The sequence below is a fragment of the Argentina silus genome (genome assembly GCF_951799395.1).
Source record: "Argentina silus genome assembly, chromosome: 3".
Lineage (NCBI taxonomy): Eukaryota > Metazoa > Chordata > Actinopteri > Argentiniformes > Argentinidae > Argentina > Argentina silus.
Genome location: NC_139657.1, coordinates 23,939,963 through 23,959,822, shown reverse-complemented (window position 1 = coordinate 23,959,822; position 19,860 = coordinate 23,939,963). Strand labels below are relative to the sequence as shown.

The following is a 19,860-nucleotide window of genomic DNA, read 5'->3' as shown; positions in this document are numbered from 1 at the left end:
GAGGTCAGTTCCAGTGAATGTCCACTAGGAGCAGTATTATATGATAAAAAACTGACACAAATTACAAGGTTGTATTGGGTTAGCTCTGCATAGTTCCCCAGATGACCTAATACTCTTGTTTGTCTGAACATCTGAGAAGCATATTGAATCAGTAGCCTTGAGGCTAGCCAACCACCCACCTGGTCTATGATGCGTCACACATATGACAGTGTACTGCTGACACCACATTACCGGCAGACAGACATAGGTTATCCATATAGGGCAGAGAGCAGCAGCTTCTCCCACACTCCCAGTCTCTGGAGTAATTGTGTGGTTGCGTCATACCCCTGAGCCATCGAGGATGGGAAGAAAGGAGGAGGGTGGGAGGGCGGTGGGAACCTCGGTCTCCTGTTGTTTGTTTTTATGAAACTCAATTCCAGCCCAATCATATCAGGGAGAGGGAAACACATGAAGGAAAAACCAAGTCTGCCCCCGATGGGCCAAATGGCCATGGGATTGTCTCACTTAGAGTTACTGTTGTTTACTGTCAGCATAGGATTGCATTCTCTGTCGACTGTTCGAATATTGTTTAAATACCGATTGTCTGTAACTGATGAGATGATGTCTGATTGGTTCACCCTTACAACAACTCTGATTTGAATACTGATGGGCAAAAGGCGTGTTTACTTTCTCTCTCTGTCATTTGCCATGAGGCTAGAATGTAGTCTGGTGCAGCCATATCTCCAAATCAGGTTGTTCTCATTCCTCCTTTGGAGATCTGGAATTTTAGATTAGCCGATCTGTATTTTCCAACCGAGTAGGAATATTGCTGCCTATGCTAGCTTGTAACTTTGAAGAAAAAACTGAATTTAGATTTTTTTGGAGCTCTGCCCAAGCAAGGTATTTGATTGGTTTAAAGTGTTGCGAGGTGTAACTCATTTCAAACGGGTTTCCAACCCTTTGTAGCTACTTTGTGCAAAGGATTTCCCCAGGTTTTCCGAACTAGGAAAGCCTGGTCTCATCTCAAGGTTGGTAGAATGTAACATTTTGTTTATTATGTATTTGCCTTGTAATCGATGTATTTGTTATATGTTATTAAAGCCTCATTTCATTTATTCTCACTTGACCATTCTTGCTCTAGTCAACCCAAACTCAACAATTCTTTGCACAGTGTTATTTAAATGGAAACAGATTTTCAATATTAAAATATGCTTTGTTATTAACAATACAGAAGCAAACCTCCCTGCCAATTCTTCTTATTGTAACTGCCAACCTATAAGGCTCTACACACACAGTGCCTACTCACTCCCTCCTCCTCCTCTCTTCCTCCCTTTCCCTGTCTCTCTCTCTCTCCTTCTCTCTGTCTAGAAGCAGGTGGACTGCTTTTCACCTCTGCTCTCGGTCTGCCCACGCACAGAAAGATGAGGAAAAACACAAGCAAATGCTCACATGCTCACAAATGTGTCCATGCATACCCTTACACACACACACACACACACTACAGTTCTCAAATGTACATAAACCTACTCTCTCTCACACGTGGTAGCTCAATTGAATCATCATGTCAATGGGTGAGATGGAGAGTGTGATCAAGCCTGTGGTTCAGCTTATCAGTCTTCCACAGCAGCCCAGCACCCCACCCCACCCCTCTCCTCTCCTCACCCTTCTCTCGTCCGCTGTCAAGGTTACATCAAGCCCAATATTTCAGGAATGGCCTATAAAACCATTCACCAACCCCAGTCACCCTTTCTCCATCTTATTCTCTCGCTCTGTCTTTTCATCTACCTCTTCTTAATCCCTCTTCATCTCTGTTTCCCGCCCTCTCTCTCACTTGCTTGCTTCCTCTCTCCTAACCTCTCCCTCCCCTTCATTCTCTTACTCCCCTGAGATCGAGGCTTCTATTGTACCATTTGCAGAATCACTTGATAAATCTGAACACTACGTAGTACAAAGAGTGGAGTGCATGTTATAGGGCATGGGCCGGACCGCACAATTGTGAAGTTCATCGATCCCTGACGAGGGAGGAGATTTGTATTCGAGTCTAAATTATTTATAGAACTCCAAAATGGGTTGGCATCAGTAGTTTGTGCACATATTCCTAATAACATATCTTTTAATTATCTGTCTGCTGGGTGCATTTGAATTATGAAATGTCATCATTGCAGTGTAAGTGGGTTTGTGCAAGCCTGTTTATATTGTCAAACATTGTAATGATCAGAGAAATTGGCTAGCAGAGAAATTGGCTAGCAGAGAACCTGTGCGCTATATAGATAGATATATATCGCTTATTAACAGCACAAGGTGACATGAGCTCGATGTCAATGAGCACAGGAGCTCACTGAAGATGAAGAGCAGACTTTCCATGTGACTTTACCTTAGTTCAATTTGTGAGTGCTTTGCTGCATGTACAAACATGAATGATGTGCAAGGATTGCTGAAACCGGTGTGCGTGTGTACGTGTGTTTGTCTCAGGGTCTGCTGATCCAGATTATTCAATCTTCAGAATACACACACACACACACACACACACACACACACGTTGCCCTGAGGCCCAGCACCCATCCATCTCATTCGCAGACACATTCCCTTGACTATACCAGAATGACAATAGCGAGACAATAACAAGTAATCCTGCCTAGTCTTTTATCATTAAAAAAGTAGCAATTGCGCCAGACTCCTGAAGATGCAGCTGTCACATGTCAAAGATTAACATCAACAATGTGCTGCATTTGATTATATTTACATGTATATCCTGTTAAAAGACAACCATCAACAATCAAGGGTCACTTTCTAGCGCCTAACCGTAATGACAAGACCAATGTTAGATTACAACCACAAATTGCGTTCAAGCTCTAATTGTGTCTTGTATCAAAACAAAATTGGCATTATCATTGGGTCTTAGCTTGGTAGAGTTTGTAATGGGTGTCTGTTGGACTGTTCACTAGACTTGTGGTGCGGTTTCTGATTGATGAAGTCGAAATAGGACTGGGAGTCAACTAACTTGGGTGTGCTTTGGGAACAGAGACTAGTATCAGCGAAATCTCTCATATGCCAAAACTCCCAATCAGTGACTCATCCAAGTTACTATGTTCAATTTATTGGTCACTGCTGTCACTAAACCACAACTGAGCACACCAAGCGGCTAGCTTTTTAGGCACAGACAGGGAGTCCAATCCAATGTGTCAGGCAATAGTTGAGAAGCCATGTATCTGGGGTTTCTTTTGAACCGACCAATCAGCAGAGCAGCGTTGGATAAGAAATAGAACGAACATCATCATAGTATCTGGTATCTAGGAAGTGGGAAGCTATCACAGTAATGAACCCCTATAGGAGACGATTAATTCTCTCTCTAGTCGTCCAGGCTTTAATAGAAGACAAAGGCAATCACCACCATTGAGTCTCCTCTCAATAACACGACTACTGATGATTATCATTCCAACTTAATTAATCACATTTGTCACAGAGAGTTTATTTTACTGTCAGATGAAGGATGGAAATTAAGTCAACCTGAAAGAAGACCAGATTCCCAGCTCTCTTCTCGTAATTGTCTTTTCATTACTTTAAAATGAGTCTTAAAAAGATCCTAACATTCACATTTTGAGAGATAAATACTGTGAACTCATGCTGGTTGATGATGTTCTGTTGTTCTCTCCTCCGTTATGGAGAGCCCAGGGTATATTAGAGTCTATTCTGGCTCTTTAAATTGGATTCCCACATAATAGCTGCCAGTTCCCTGGGGCAGTTTATGAGTAAAGGATAAAATCGCCATCAGCACCACTGCATGTCTCTGATGTGAATAGGAGCTATTTACCTCAGTCTTGATATTGATGTTAAAAGAGTGGCTACCAAGGAATAGATACAACTGACGACTGTTTATGACTACTGTGGGTCATGACGAAATTCAGGTTCAGGATCACAACTGTATGAAAATGGAACAAAGATCTTTAAAAAATCCATCTGTTTGAGAAAATTTAAAATAAATGCTTAATATCACAAACCTGGACTAATTCAAAAGAGCTCTTCAAATACTACAGAATATTGCGGCCCATGTGCCTCAAGATTATGTCTATGCAAATTTACAGTACATTGAGATGCCAGTAGCAGAAATGATCGCCATCCTAAATAGTCACGCTGTGTTACAATCAGTCCATTTTTGGTTGCTATTGTAATAAGGCTTTCGGAAACCACAGAATCTGAATCCAAGGGAATTATGTCTGGGCTTGGACAATAGCCTGAGAATTGGGAGAGAGATTTGGCCTCAACTTTCACTTACATTTTTGTGGGTCTGTGGAATAAAACTGGAAATTCATCAGAGCTTCCCATTGTTTGAAATGTCACATGTTTTACAGTGAAAGGTCAATAGTTGCCTTAAAATCAGAGGTAATTTGGGTGAGCAGAACTGCTGAGCAAGAAGGTCTTGGTTGGCTGCTTAAAGTCTCCACGTACTGTACACCCAAATTCAAGTAAGATCAAAGTCACATACCTGGCCTCTATAAGGACATCTAAAGTGTACATTTACACTCTATGTAGTCTATAATACATTTGCCAAAAAGCAAATAATGTACGTAAGCAACCATCGTAATGCATTAACTTGCAACAACACAAACGGACTCCATGTGCGCACTCATACACGCACCTGTTCTTCATTGTATTCTTTGAAAAAGTAGTAGAGACTAATACTCATATTTGTCAGTTTACGATGCACAAATATCCCCTTACCTGGGTCATGAACTGGTCAGTCAAGCCTGAGGACAAAAAAAACTAAACACAGCAAAACCAAATAACAAAAGTAGATATAGCCTTTTAACTGAAAAAGGCATTAGGCCTAGTTTTACCTCGCATTGGCTGCTGTTAGTGTGTGTGAGGGTGAGGTTTACCGTTACAATACACCCCAGGGAGTAGGACAAAAGTGTTCCTGCTACTAATGGACTGTTTTCATCCCCTAACCTGATTCAGCCACACACACTGGGGCTTAGCCAGCTATTGCACAACTTGATTCACTACCTGGCTGCCCAAAAAGGACAACCAACAGAGAGACAGGAAAAAAATGAGGGCAGAAAGGCTAACAGAGTGAGTGAGTGAGTGAGTGAATGACAGACTGGCTGTCTACCCCCCTCGGCCCCTCCACAAGTCCGCAATTTCCTGTTGTGTCAGATGCCCCCTGTACACCAGCTGTAGGCTATACACTGAAAATTCCACCAGCGTCCAGTGCTACCCACCTCTGACACAGACTACAGTGAGTCTTATTGAGATACATAAGACAATGACACAAATGGATGTGACACTGAACCATGTTACAACCTTTTGGGAATACACCTATGATGGCTTCCCCCTCCCCCTGTGTTCAGTGACAAACCCGACAGAACTTTCAGGCAATCCAGACAGAGACAAATACATATATGCAGGGAAGATGAATGAAAGAAAAACATGTCCTTGGCTATTACAGTCTACAGTTATCATCTACATTACAGCAGTGGGGCGAGGGAACACTAACTCAATCCTCTCATCTGAATAATTTACTTTGTTCGCAAATATTCATATAGCAACACTCTCTCCTAACACTGACAGAGATCTAAAGTGACAGAAAAAGGTGCCTCTAGAGACTCCAACTGCATGAGAAAATGTAGAGAACAAAGTGCTACAACATCAAACCAATATAAAAAGAACATTGTTATTCTTTGGGGTGGGGGTGGGGATTTCAATGCTTTACCACTTATACTGTAAGTTGAGTGTTTCCATACATTTGTGTCTAGGCTATCTATCTTATTATCAGTAAATTGTTTCTCATACATTTGACTGTAAAGGCAGTCAAGTCAACAGCAGCTCCTGGTGGTTGATCTGAGTGTAGCAGAATGTGGCATATAGATCACACAAAAGACAAACATTGCGATGACGTTGGGTTACGGTTACAGAGACAGCGTTAGGGTAGCTTAAGGAGAAGGCTTGACACACTGGGGCCAAGCCATTTTATGTTTCTAGCTTTCCTCTAGTCCCTGAGGTGTTGTCCCTGAGTGACACACCAATGGTAGTGCTACAGTGTGGTTTATACAGGCAGCAGCACACTTCTCACACACAGCAGGACCACAGTCTAGTTCTACCTTGATAAACAAAACCGACACACATTATCCCACACAGGACATACAATATCATCCTACCTCAGACAACCTTAATAATCTTTCTCTTTGATCACCCTCGATTAAATTTCCCTCATCTCCATCTCTGTCGTCTGAATGGAAATACACAAAAAGGCAGAAATTGGGAACCTTGAAAAAGCAAGTTTCTGCATTTTATTTCAACCCACTCTATTTGACGGTGGATAAATTACACACCACACAGGAGCATAGTTAATCAAATAATATCACAGAACCTCACATTTTGCTTGGTCATCGCTGGGGGCTGATCCCAGTTAGTCATTCACAGAGCTATTTGAAAAAGTAAAGGCAGATATAGCTAGGAGCAATTCTCAATCAAATGGCGAACCACGTCACATTTCGGATCAGTATACTAAAGCTGTATGAAATGTCATGTCATGGCACGTGGGACATTTTTTTTAGGAGGAACAATTTTCCAACTTGAATCATTGCGCAATAACATTGTGCAGCACCAGGATGTCACATATATATATATATATGACATATATATACACAACTCAAAATGACTAATGTGGGCCTTTAACTGTAGCTAGCCCTGTACATGTTAAATAGCAGTATTTGGTCTGATGTGACTCACTACTGCAGGCACTTTGGAATTCTAATTGTTTCTGAGGGCTCTCAGAAAACATTCACCTCTGGCAGACTGCATCTGGCTCTAGTCATCGCTGATTTTCAGTTTGTTATAGCCCTCAGAGTAGCAATAGATGTCCTCCATCTGTCAGCAAAACCACAGCAGGTAGTTTAAAATTGGTGTGTTGTTGGTCCGACATTGCCATATAATCTTATTCATGGACATGATTGTGCAGCACTGAATTAGATTAGAATTTTGCTCAACATTTTTGGAAGAATTATGCCATTACTACAATTGAATTCCTTTCAGAACATAGTTTGACAAACCAATAGTTAATCATTGCGAGGATGGTGTTATCAGTTCTATCTATTTTAATGGCATGTCAGGCTCCTGTAGCAGGTTATCCACCTGTTTTATGGAGTGGGGCTGGGAGAGTGCTGTGTGCACTCGTAAAGCTGTCATCTGACTCCTGTCAGCCCCTGAATTCATCCAATGTTTGCTCTCTGGGGTCGCTGCGCTGTGTGTGTGTGTGTGTGTGTGTGTGTGTGTGTGTGTGTGTGTGTGTGTGTGCATGCGAGAGAAGTTAAAACACTGTGAAGCAGACGGCCAGGTCACATACACTCAGCTTTATGTACTGTACGATATGGGACACCGCTACACCACAAAACAAACCAGGCTTGATATAACAAGCTATGATACAGTTTATGCACCTCACTTGCTTTGGATCAATAACCACCCAAAAAAACTTGCACCATAACAAATGACTGATTTCAAAAGCATCACACTAGCCTAGTGGTGAAGATTGAATTAAGTGTACTGTGTGCACATACAGAAGGGAAAAAAGTATGTCAAGTACTCAATGTTTACCTGATGTATGCCGTATCCCATGTTGTGGATTGATTGCTGTCTAGGCTAGCGACAGCCTTGGTTGTTCTAGGCCAGGTAGCATGACGCTTGACAGGCACCAACTCGTGACCCAAGTCTCGAGTGGGGTCACAGCTAAAGCAGGTCCCCATCGTTGTACAGTACACAATTTAACTCGGCATTGGAGGATCAGTTATCCACCTTCAATCTGTCCTACGGAGTGTCTCTCTCTATCTGTCCTCTGCCTCCTACTGTCACTCTCTCATTTTCACGCCTCTTTTTTTATACTATCTACGACTGTCCTCCTACTCGGTGTCGTCTGCCTCTCTATTTGTTCGATGCGGTCTTGTCACTACCGCTCTCTGTCCTCTCTTGCCTCTCCTTCTCTCTTTGTCCTCCCCGGGACTTCTCACATGACCTCCTCTGCCTCCACTTTGACTCTAGATGCTAATGTTTTTGCGCCCTGGCCTGTGAGCGTCACATGTGTTGTTACAGTGACAGAATGCCTAGTGTCTCCCACGGTCAGCCAGACATTCGTTGTATCTGCCATCTCACCATCTCGCCCTCTCTCTCTCTCTCTGTCCCTCAATCCCTCCTTTGTGTGTGTCCTCCTTCGCTCGGTGTTCTCTATGGATGGACGAACACCCGCACTGTCCCCCCCCCCCCCCCCCAAGCTTGTTGTTGTTTATGAACATCATTAGTCACGTCGTGGTGTGAACTGGAATGGTCCTACTTCTGTCATGTAGTGTAGGATTGTCATGGTGACCCCCAAGCTGGCAGGAAAGCCCTCACTCTGGTTGAAACAACATGAAAACTAGTAGCATAGCTACAGGTGGTTCCTGGGCCAATCAATTACTATAAAGGTTAAAGTAGAGATTATTAGCTTTTATTTGATGGTTATATTGAACATAAATATATACATAGTCCCCCTATTTCAGGGCACCAAAAGTATTGGGACAATTGGCTTGACAGGTGTTTCTGGTTAGTCAGGTGTGTTCGGTCACATCATTTGTGCAGGCATAAGAGAGCTGTCAATGTCTAGTATTGATTCTAGGCTTTGCGTTTGCCTTTGGAGTTTGCTATTGGTGTCAACATCAGGACCAAAGACTCAATGAAAGTCAAAGAAGCCATTATTAGGCCGAAAAATCTGGACAAAAAACCCCTCAGAAATCAGAAAAATAGAATGAGAGGACTTGTTTGTAACTTCGGGTTTAGCGGGAGAAGTTTGTACTGTGTATAGCCAGTCACACAACAGTGTGCACCCTTGCCCTCGGTGACAAACATGGCTTCACAACCCGGAGCTGGAGTGTAGTTTAGGGAGATAACGGGACTTGGGGATGGTGTAGGGTATCCGTGACACTATTTTATATCACAGTATGAATGTACAGCTGCTGGTAAAGCACTTGTTTCATGTGAAATGTGAGCGTCTCCGCTTGCTGGTTAATTTCTGTGTTCAATTTGTTTTAAAAAATGTGAAAATGATTGATTCACATTTTCAGTTAATAATAATAATAATAATACATTTAATTTATAAAGACATTTTCATTATTCAAGAATAATCTCAAAAGTGCATCAGGAAGAGTAAAAGGCACACTCCCCCATCGTGTGGAGCCTGGTTCTAGGTGCATGAAGCAGTTAGAAGTAGTTTGCATTGAGCAAGGGGAGCAACCAAGTTTTACTTTTGCACGATTAGGCCTATTTGTCATCATTTCGGGCAAGGATTGTCTTGAAAAGAGGTTGAGATTTGACTGAAGATGTAACAAATAAGTGCATAGGAGAAATTGAGTGTGCAGGAGTAAATTACTCGCATACGTGAACGTTTTGGTCAAGTCAACCTCTTTCGATACAAGACTTGGCCATTATTGTTATCACCCTCTCTGATCCATCACTTACAGAGACAGAGGTGAAGTCCGGGCATACATACAGTAGGGGGTCATATTGACTTGCAAAGCCCCCCAAAAGTGGCAAATGACGAACAAAGTCCGCAACCCAGTGATGACTCACAAAGAGCTCTCACCTCACTCACACCGAGCATATGCCAGTAGAGCGATGAGCCAGGTGTAACCATGGCGATCTGATAGGCAGCATGACGAGCACAGATAGGGGGGTAAACCTGTGAAATAAATTCCTGTTTGTCAATCTCCCCTCTGACATCTGGGTTTTGTATAGAATGAGTCATACCCACTGGAAGGTTTTACAGTGAGGCCATTCTATATCACTGCAGAGAGGAACAAAGAAAGTCGTTTTTGACGTCGCATTTACATTTGAGCCCAATCTTTTTCCCTCTGCCCACCTGAAACCTTGTCAGTCAATGACCTGGATGGAAAACTCTAAGTTATTTAAAATGATTGCAATGCTTGCATGTACCCTGGAGTACGATGCTAAAATGTAATTTTCTAACTGGCTAAGCATATTAGGATGTGCTATATTTTAGAGAGCCTCCATAATATCTACTGTACATGACTTAAGTGTAATGTAATGTCATGGAAAACTGGGTCATGAAAATCAAGCAAGCATGCACACACACACACATACAAGCTTAGACACCTTAAAAGCGATTTATTAATTATGCATTTCTCGGGTTGGTGGAGGGCAAATCATGGTAGGTTTGTATTTGAGATAAACACAGGTCTCATCTCTCAACAATACTCGTGTATAGGCAAACAGGGCCCAAACGGAAATACATTCTTAATGTGTCTATTAGAACAATACATCTGTCACACTCCCCAAGCGCCTACGATTAAGTTAAGACCCATTTAAAAAATTAAGGGAGGAAATGGGATGTAGGCCTTCTTTCAGTCCCAGGGTAAAGTTGGAAATGCAAGAGTAGTTCCATTTTCAGTTTGTAGTCGAGTTTATATAGTACTATTCTAAGTCAAAACCATGATATTGTTTGGTTTGAAACGACTCACACAGACACACACATGCACCCGCCTACTGTACTCTGTATATGTACTGAAATGATTAGACAGAGATAGAATGATTGCTACTCTCTTCCTCTGCTTTAGACAGACAAAAAAGAGGAAGAGAGCGAGTGATATGAAAAGGGACCTGACACAAGAGACCAGACCCTGTTGAGCAGCAGAGCTACTGTAGCGGGTACGATCAGGGGCTATTTCAGAAAGCAGGATTCATGAGTAAGTGAGCCAAGTCAAAGACAGACCATCTTATCATCAATGAAGTAATTCCAGATGAGCTCTGAATTGTGTGTGTGAAAACTATTGAGGAAAAAACCTTGACCCTAATACTGTTTGAAGTATGACATTTGATTCAAATCAAAATGACAGTCCAGCTCAATTAACACAAAGAAAGAAGTCCACCTGCATTGCCAAATGTGTTGGACATCGGTTAATCAACAAAATCTAACTTTAAATGGTTGGATGTATATGATTTGCCACACAATGGATGCAAGCTTTTAACATTACAGTGAAATATACTTTTATAACAACATGACAAGAGCAGGAGCATGATTTTTGCCTTATCTGAACTTCTTTCACTTCAACTTCAAACACCACGCACACAAATCATTCAACAGTATTGATCCATAGTCATCCTCAATCGCCTGACATATGCCTACACAAATGATTCACATTGAAGCACAGAACCACAATTGCATGTAAATATACCCATACACTACACACACACGCACGCACATGCACACGCACACACAGTTGTTGAGATAATTAGCCAGCACTAGTGCTGAATAAGTCCCTGAGCTAAGCACGAGGCAGCACAGATCCATTGAGTCAGGCACCAACAGTGAGTCACTCTACCCCTGCCCTCCTCCCCTCCCCTCACTGAAACTCCTCAGACTCCATCTGCTCCCTTCTCCTCTCGTTATTGTACTTCCTCAGATTCCACCTGCTCTCCTCTCCTTTGCACTCTTGTTACTGTACCTCCCCTAAGTTTCCATCTCCTCTCCTATACTGTACCTCCTCATTCCTCCACTCCTCTCCTCTCCTTACATCCTCCATCCTAGGCTTTTCTTCTTCTTCATGCAATCAAAGTGACCTTGATTCAAGTTGTACTTCAAAGTTACAGTACTGACCTTTTTGGGTTCTCTACAGATAACTCATTTTAGAGTGAAATTGCAATTATTTCCCCCGGTTTGTCAGGATAAAGTATAAGCATCATTATTACTGTTCCAAAGTGCAAACTCAAGTTCGTATATCAAGGTTTTGGATTTGTGAGAAGAGAGTATGACTAAGCCTCCTCTCCATAGAGATTCTTGAGTTCTCTGTCTCTCCTACCCTCTCTATCCTGGACAGCAGCTGATGTAGATGTAGAGAGAGAGAGAGAGAGAGAGAGAGAGAGAGAGAGAGAGAGAGAGAGAGAGAGAGAGAGAGAGAGAAGCAGCCTCAGCAAAACTAGTCCACTCCTGGGATGCTCAGATTCAAAAGAAAAGCACTGTTCTCTCTCTTTCCAAGGACATTTAGAGCAACAACCACTCCCTCTCCTCCCTCCCTCCCTCCCTTTTTACTTTCTCTCCCCCTGAGGAGAACAAACATCAAATATTCAAGTTAACTGTGTTCCAATGCAGACAGTACTGTGGTGAGCGTTCATTTTGTCTAGTGCAGCAGACAGCAGCTGAATACAAATTGTATCCCTCCAAAAATAGCCAGTACAACAGTCTCACTGTACAAACACAGGGTTTCATTGACAAAGTCACACAGAGATATCTGTCAGAAAGTGTTGGAGCAAACAGGGAGGGAATGATTAACCTGTAACACCTGCACTGCACTCGTTAATCACCTAACATCCCTAGTCCAGTACATGTCTACCTTATGTTATAACACACAGTGGACAGACAGCCAAAGATAATAGACTGTATAGAAAACATGCGTAGCTGAAGTTTTTGTGACCTTGATCCACCTAATTGCCTGTTGGTGCCAAAAAGTATCTCTATCTAAAGAAAGAGTAATTAGAAAACACATACCAACATGACAACTGGGTTTCAGACTGTCCTTGGCTTGACATTTCAAAATAATGATTTGCTAAAATGGTCATGATGCAAGCAAACACAAACTCGAACAAGGAGAGTAGAAAAAAAGACATTGTTTACAAAGCTTTCTCTTAACCGCCCCATATTTGGCTGCCAGAGTTAGTCTTTGAAGTAGCCGAATCAGAACAAAAAGGCCTTTTTATTGATGCAGAGACCAAGAGCGCTACCTAGTACAGGCTGAACCTAGTTATTATGACTTTTCTGTGATCCATTTTATTAGCCTATTTCATAGCACAGGCTTTCTAGATCACCTGACTTATTACGCTTGTAAAAAGCACAGCACAGATGAAGACGTCCTTCATGCCTGACTGGTCAAACTCAATGAGGGTGATCTGGTGTTTCACGCTAATACACCGGTGCTTTGACTGCGGTCACAGTGGGTTTTATTCCTGCAAGGGCCACGTTAGAGAGAATATCTTGTTAATTGTTAGCTGCTTTGTGATAAGCCTGTTTGTGACATGTTCCTGATATTATCATGTTGTGACTGTCATTAATTCATACTAGTCCACTTACAACTCATATTACTACAGTTAGCATCACCATATTCCTCACACTTATCCTTATTATCAACAGCTATCACACCTATCCAGTCCCCTCACACTAGCTAACGCCACATGAGGCTAGGGGCTTGGGATTGTTTCCACTATCTTCCTCCATTACAAATCATTACAGGTCGTGAAACTGGTCACTGGCAGATCAGTCCCAGTATTAGATCCACTACCCCCCCCAACCCTCTCTCCCTCCCTCTCCTTCTCCCTCCCTCTCTCTCTCTCTCTCTCTCTCTCTCTCTCTCTCTCTCTCTCTGATCCACCCCCTTACAGGTCTCTCCCCCCCTCTCTCTGTCGCAGTATTAGATCCACCCCCTTCCCTCTTTCTCTCTCTCCCCCCCCGACTCTCCCCCCTTTCTCTCTCACCCCCCCACTCTCCCCCCCTCACTCTCTCTCTCTCGCAGTATTAGATCCACCCCCTTCCCTCCCCCTCTCCCCTCCCTCTCTCTCCCCCCTCTCTCTGTCGCAGTATTAGATCCACCCCCTCTTCCCCCTCTCTGTTGTAGTATTAGATCCACCCCCTTCCCTCCCCCCTTTCTCTCTCTCTCCCCCCCACTCTCCCCCCTTTCTCTCTCTCCCCCCCACTCTCTCTCTCCCCCCTCTCTCTATCGCAGTATTAGATCCACCCCCTTCCCTCCCCCTCTCTCTCCCCCCTCTCTGTTGTAGTATTAGATCCACCCCCTTCCCTCCCCCTCTCTCTCCCCCCTCTCCCCCCTTTCTCTCTCTCCCCCCCACTCTCTCTCGCAGTATTAGATCCACCCCCTTCCCTCCCCCTCTCCCCCTCTCTCAGTATTAGATCCACCCCCTTCCCCCCTCTCTCTCTCTCAGTATTAGATCCACCCCCTTCCCCCCTCTCTCTCTCTCTCAGTATTAGATCCACCCCCTTCCCTCCCCCCCTCACTCTCCCCCCTCTCTCTGTTGCAGTATTAGATCCACCCCCTTCCTCCCTTTCTCTTTCTCTCCCTCTCTCCCCCCACCTCTCTCTGTTGCAGTATTAGATCCACCCCCTTCCCTCCCCTCCCCCCTTTCTCCCTCCCCCCTCTCTCTCTCTGTCGCAGTATTAGATCCACCCCCTTCCCTCTCCCTCTCTCTCTCTCTCTCTCTCTCTGTTGCAGTATTAGATCCACCTCTCTCTCCCCCCCCCCCTCTCCTCTCTCCCCCCCCCCCCCCCCCCCCTTCCTCCATCTCTCTCTCCTCCAATCCACCCTGGCAGCCGGAGTTAAGATCCCACTGTAGCAGCAGCAGCAGACTGAGTGACATTCCTCAGAGGGGTTTATCCCCTGGTTTTCCTCCTTCATCCTCGGGATCTGATCCGGCTCTGCTCCCCTTCAGCAGCACACTAGTGGCTCAGTGAACTCCTGGAGGGCCGCTGAGACAGCCCCATCTGTAGCCCCTCTCGCTGATGGACAGGGGGAGGAGTGATGTGTGTGTGTGTGTGTGTGTGTGTGTGTGTGTCTTCACACCCTTGTGTCCTCTAAGGGGATTATTACCGCAAGCCCAGGCAAATAGGAGTGGAGGAGTAACAGCGGAGATGGATGTGAATGTGGTCCTATACAAACAGCCACAGGCAGAGATGCAATCTGGCCCTCCTATCTCCACAATGAGCTCATCGTGAGCCACGGGAGTCAATGTTCTGCTCATGGATATGCCTTCTGTGAATGTGTTTGTATTATATGGTGGGTACACTGTAGTGAATGAGGTTTTTTGGTTGGTTGACTTTCCCGGTGACGCAGACAGGCAGGGTTTAAAATAAAGTTATAAACTATGCTGTTGAGGTGGATGCATCATTGGTTCTATGGCTTCAGTGTACCAGTGAAGTTTTAAGAAGGTTCAATTTACAAGAAAATCATATTCTAGTATATTTAGTATCGTATGTCCCTTTCGGAAGTTCTCTCTCCACTTTCAGAACTGGACTTGGCTCAAAAAAAGGATCAGGCACTTTGAGAAGGTACACAATGGGTCATGTTTATGCCAACTCCACAGTTTGGCCTGGTAGAGGCCACAGCCCAATGTGGGCACCCTGAGGGAGATTAGGGTGGCATTTCATCAAGCTGCCAGCAGGCGATCAGATAGAAGAATTGTTTCTGTAGTGGCTTATTGGTCTGTAAATGATTAACCTTGCCCAGGCCACACTTCTACTGGAAAGAAACACTGTGTGAGGCTATTTCAACAAACTTGTCCCACATCTGCCTGCAGTTCTCATGTGACTGGAAATTGTTGTGTGGCCAAAAATGGACAATAGACAGTTTGGAGGGGCTCTGTCTATTTGTAGGATCATAAAAGAAAAGAGTTAGGGTTAGCTACCACCTTCCCATTTAAAAAACAACAAACAACAGTAAAGCAGAGGACCACCGTGTTCTAAGAGAAAAACATAGTAGACAGTCAGATTTACTAAGTCAGAACTCCAGGAGCGTCCAAAGACAACGAAAAACACATTCCATACAAGAGAGGTCTGTGTTGCTCTTTTGCTGTTGTAAAAATATTTTAAAAAACTTTTTCAGTCAGAAGCAGTCCCAGAACAAGACGTTGTTTGAACCTCTGGGAGACGTTATATAAACATAACCTTTGGAGAACAGTCCTCCCACAACTATAATAGGATATTGGATTCTGAGGGCGTTATTACTTCACCTTGTTATTTCTCCACAAGGTTCCCACTCATAAGGCAATTATGTGGTCTGACAGGAAGCTATACAATGCCCAGGAACTCACAAGGAAGAATTGCTTTCTCTGTGCCATTTCAGAGAAAATATTTGATAATTGTCGCTTTCTATCACAACACAACTTGATGGACGTCAAAAGAGAGGTGAGGTCCTGGTCTCCCAGGTTGCTTCACAGCAGGACCCCACAAGGGTATTGATCCATAAAGTAGGCCTCATCCTGATTTGCATGACATAATAGAATATGTCTACATAATGATTGCTTGCCATTACCATGGATTACAGCACAGAACCATCACATCATTGCATGGAAAACAATATACTGTACCTCTATAGAACAGAAAGGAATGATATGAACTTCATCGTACCTTCATAGAGGTATCAAGAGACCCATCTGTTGTGCAATAGTCACAGTCATTAACTACAAAATCATATCACACAGGACATATCTGTGTAGAATATAGACACACAACTAAATATCTGTGAAAGTTTGAGACTCATAACATGAATTTATAATACTCAAGTAGCCTACTTGCTGAGAGTAAAGTAAACAGTCAAACAATGGCCAAATGTGTTAAATGAACAACCAATTAAACATAGAGGGTGTGTTGTAAACCAACAACAACTGAAGACTTTGGACCTGTGTGAGAACGCATGAGATGCTGTCAAATAAAACTGAAAAAGAGTTAAGCAGCCTAGACTAGATACAGTACAATAGAGTTATAGTTGGTCACTATGGAAGCATATACTGTACCTGTCATAATGAAATCTTAAATTCAAAGTGGCAAATCAATCAATAGTGTGTTTGCAATTCCTTTTCCAAAATGTATGCATTGTTTGTGACACAATGACCCTGGGCCAGACACAAACAGTACCCCATTACCTTTGGCCAGGTTACCTATTTCCTTCAATAAACCCACCCCTTCAACAAAACCCCCGCCCACAGTGTCTGATTGACAGGTCTAACATGGTAAAGACAAAATCGAAAATTCAAATGGCATTACGATGCAATTTACACTGTGGAAGGGAGTGCATGGCAATAAGGAAATTAAATAGTAAAATGAGGCATTGCGATTGGTTTATCCAATTTGATTGACTCTTACTTATCAGAGTATGGAAAAAAAACATGTGGCAGTGTTGTACCGGATAGTACTATGAAAATGAAAAGTCAAACAGACTTTGCTTTTGCTTTTTCAATTCGGCGGGCATTATGCATACTCAATCATGAAAATAATAATGCAACAGTGTTTTGAATTAGAATTTTCATCATGTCATAAACAACGCATTTGGGAAAAGGAACTACAAACACGACATTGATTAATCATTTTCGACTTTGAATTTAGGATTTAATTATGGCAGGTATATGCTTCCATAGGTCAAGGGGTAAGCCCCCCTACCTTTAAATACACACACTTCTTCTGTTAAGTCTCCTGAGTGACGAATTATACGTGTTGCCAAATGTAGCTCCCTTATTAAACGTCAGGGTAACGGCGTGCCGTTCCCTAAGGTAATTCGCCACGATAGAGTGCCCAATGCAATAGTCGCTTTAAATAGGGATATAGTACTTACTTTATGAAGTAGCTGGCCCCTTCGTCCGTAAAGCCCTCTTCCCATCCTCGAGGTAAGTCTACAATAGACAAGCGAAAAGCGGCATTACCTTTACGCCATTCCCTGAAAGTTTTCTGTTTAATTGTCCTATATCAAGAACGCACGAAATGCAAACAGTTCTCCTCTGTAAAGTCATGAACACCAACAGTCTACTCGAATTCATTAAAGACAAACGCATACCTGACCGTATCATGTGTCCGGAATTGACAGGTTCGCTCGTTCGGGGATGGAGCCAAGTAGTGGTGTGCTTTTCATCGCTGCCAGAAAGACAAAACACCTGTTACAGGTCAAGAAACACTAGCCAGCGGAACTCGCATTAAACAGCAAAAAAGAACGATCACACTAACATTTCGCCTCGCCAGTGCACATATATCCGACTCACTTTACGAAAAACACCCTGCCGTCTGCACAGACACCGTACGACCAGTGCTCAGGTAAGGTGTCCCGCCCGAGCGGCGCCGCCATGATCCCCGGTCTGAAGTCCTATTTCATTCCCTCTCCATGGAGTCTCCAGGGAGCTCGAGTCCAATGATCACCGCTAGGGCTGATAGGCTATTTAAAGGGGATGGCTGTAGTCTACACTGTTGATGGAGTCCGTCTTCTGTGTATTTTTTTCCCTCCGACATTTAATAGAGTACTAATGAATGAAAGTTGCGATTATTTGGAAGCAACAGCAGATGGGCTACAGTAGGCCTACAATGAATCTCGTTTTGTGAGTACGATAGGCTACACGCGGAGGAAAATGATTTCAACGATTTCACAAGATATTTATTGTGGTATTTCCATATAAGCCTATTCAGTTACTGTATAATCTCTAAAACCATTCTCACCAAAGTGTTTGCAGGCTGCTGGTTTTATAATTATGGCACACTTTGTTATGCGCGTGCCCCATGAGCAACTGTGCGTTATAATCTTTCAAATCAGACTTCTTTGAAATTGCACGTTTGTTTGCATGTTTTCAGCTAAGGGATAATTATAGAACAATTATCATAAAAAGGTCCTAGTCTTACTACTTTTCATTTGGGCACAGTTATTTAAATTGTAGAGCAATATAATGTTAAACTATTCCACCACTTTCCACCTAAAGACACTATTGTGCTAGTTTGATCATCGATGCTGGCAACTGCTGGCTTCTATGAAAGCTTTACCGTATGGTATGGTATGGAATAAAATTGCTAATTTCTTGTTGTATTTAGAGTTGATTCCATGACAGAGGACTTCTTTTTTTTTAGGTAGCCAAGGATTTTTCTATGCCTGTGTTCAGTAGCCTCCAATGATGATTCTGATGATTAAAATGGCACAGCTCAAATTACTGTCTAACACAACTGCTTTCTTAGCAGTCGTTTTGCTGTTTGATTCCAGTAAATGTTTCATGTTTAAATTCCCCAATCCAGTAATCTGATACAGAGACAGTACAGAAAGTGACCCTTTCTCGGAGAACACAGGAAAGAGCTATTAGGAGTCTCCAGAGTGTCATTGAAAAATACTGCTATAGATGAAATGGGCCTACTTTAAAACCCTTGAGATTTAGGGAAATACATTCACATAGAATTCATTCCTACCTTAGTACCATGCGATAAGGATATTTATCACCTTTTTGGTCTTTTACTGGAAGCTTTATCTCAGTATTGCATACTACAGTACCCATCCATTTGATGCACTCCTTCATAACTTTGGGGGCTAGATTTTCATATTCCTTTGAAGCTGTGTCCCTAGAGAGTTCACTTCATTCTGAATACTTCACACTGAGGTATCTCAGTCTTCACTCTTCAGCCCCCACGCTTGGTGGCACATGCTACTCGAAACAAACACTAAGTTAGTCAACCGGTCTGTATGGAGAGAATAGCCTTTTCTTAACTGTTAGGAACACGACTCCTCGCGTCCTCTCTAGCCTCCGCTCGCTTCCTCCTCAAAAAGCATTAGAGTAGAATATGTAAGGATCCAATGTGTTTGCAGTAAGTATTTTACTTCATAGGAAGACCATATATAGTGATTAACAGTATCTTTTTAACACAATTTTTTTTGTCTGTGAATTGAATGATTGGTTTGAAAAGAACAAGTGGTAGTTCAGTGGTATGTTCATGTTGAAAATATCTTGCGTGTTAGAAGACTTCCTTCAATTGGCCATCAAGCTAAGTAGAGTCTACAGAACACACCTTAGAGAAACAGCTTGTTTTTCGCCAAATGTCAGTGTGAGGAAACATGAGGTCATTATAATGACACAGGTGAGAGAAGTGACGGCTCATTGTGAAGGCTTGTGTCAGCTTGTTCACAAGGACACGCTTGCATATTTTCCGTCTTACCATTTGTGACACAACATCTCAAACATAGCACTTTCAAAACTGGAAATGAGAAGGTTCACCTGCTCTGTTTTTGACTTTGCTTTCCCAGAACTCCTAGCATGTCCATAGCAACTTAGAGTACGTTTACATTTTCAATGTATTATTCTCTGCTGCCCACAACTGATGTCATCCCTTAG

General features: G+C 42.9%; 1 protein-coding gene across 4 annotated transcripts in view; it reads right to left on the bottom strand.

The window, feature by feature from the left end:
* The window catches only part of plekha7a (pleckstrin homology domain containing, family A member 7a), an 80,814-nt gene extending 63,225 nt beyond the window's left edge, over window positions 1–17,589 (bottom strand). For all 4 annotated transcript variants that reach the window (XM_083666781.1, XM_083666783.1, XM_083666784.1 and 1 more), the window contains exons 1-2: window positions 17,562–17,589; window positions 17,343–17,400 (exon numbers count right to left, since the gene is read on the bottom strand). In XM_083666781.1, coding sequence (XP_083522907.1) covers window positions 17,343–17,400; window positions 17,562–17,574 — 71 coding nt within the window. In that variant the 5' untranslated portion in view covers window positions 17,575–17,589. The remainder of the gene's footprint in view (window positions 1–17,342; window positions 17,401–17,561) is intronic.
* Window positions 17,590–19,860: the final 2,271 nt, after the last annotated feature.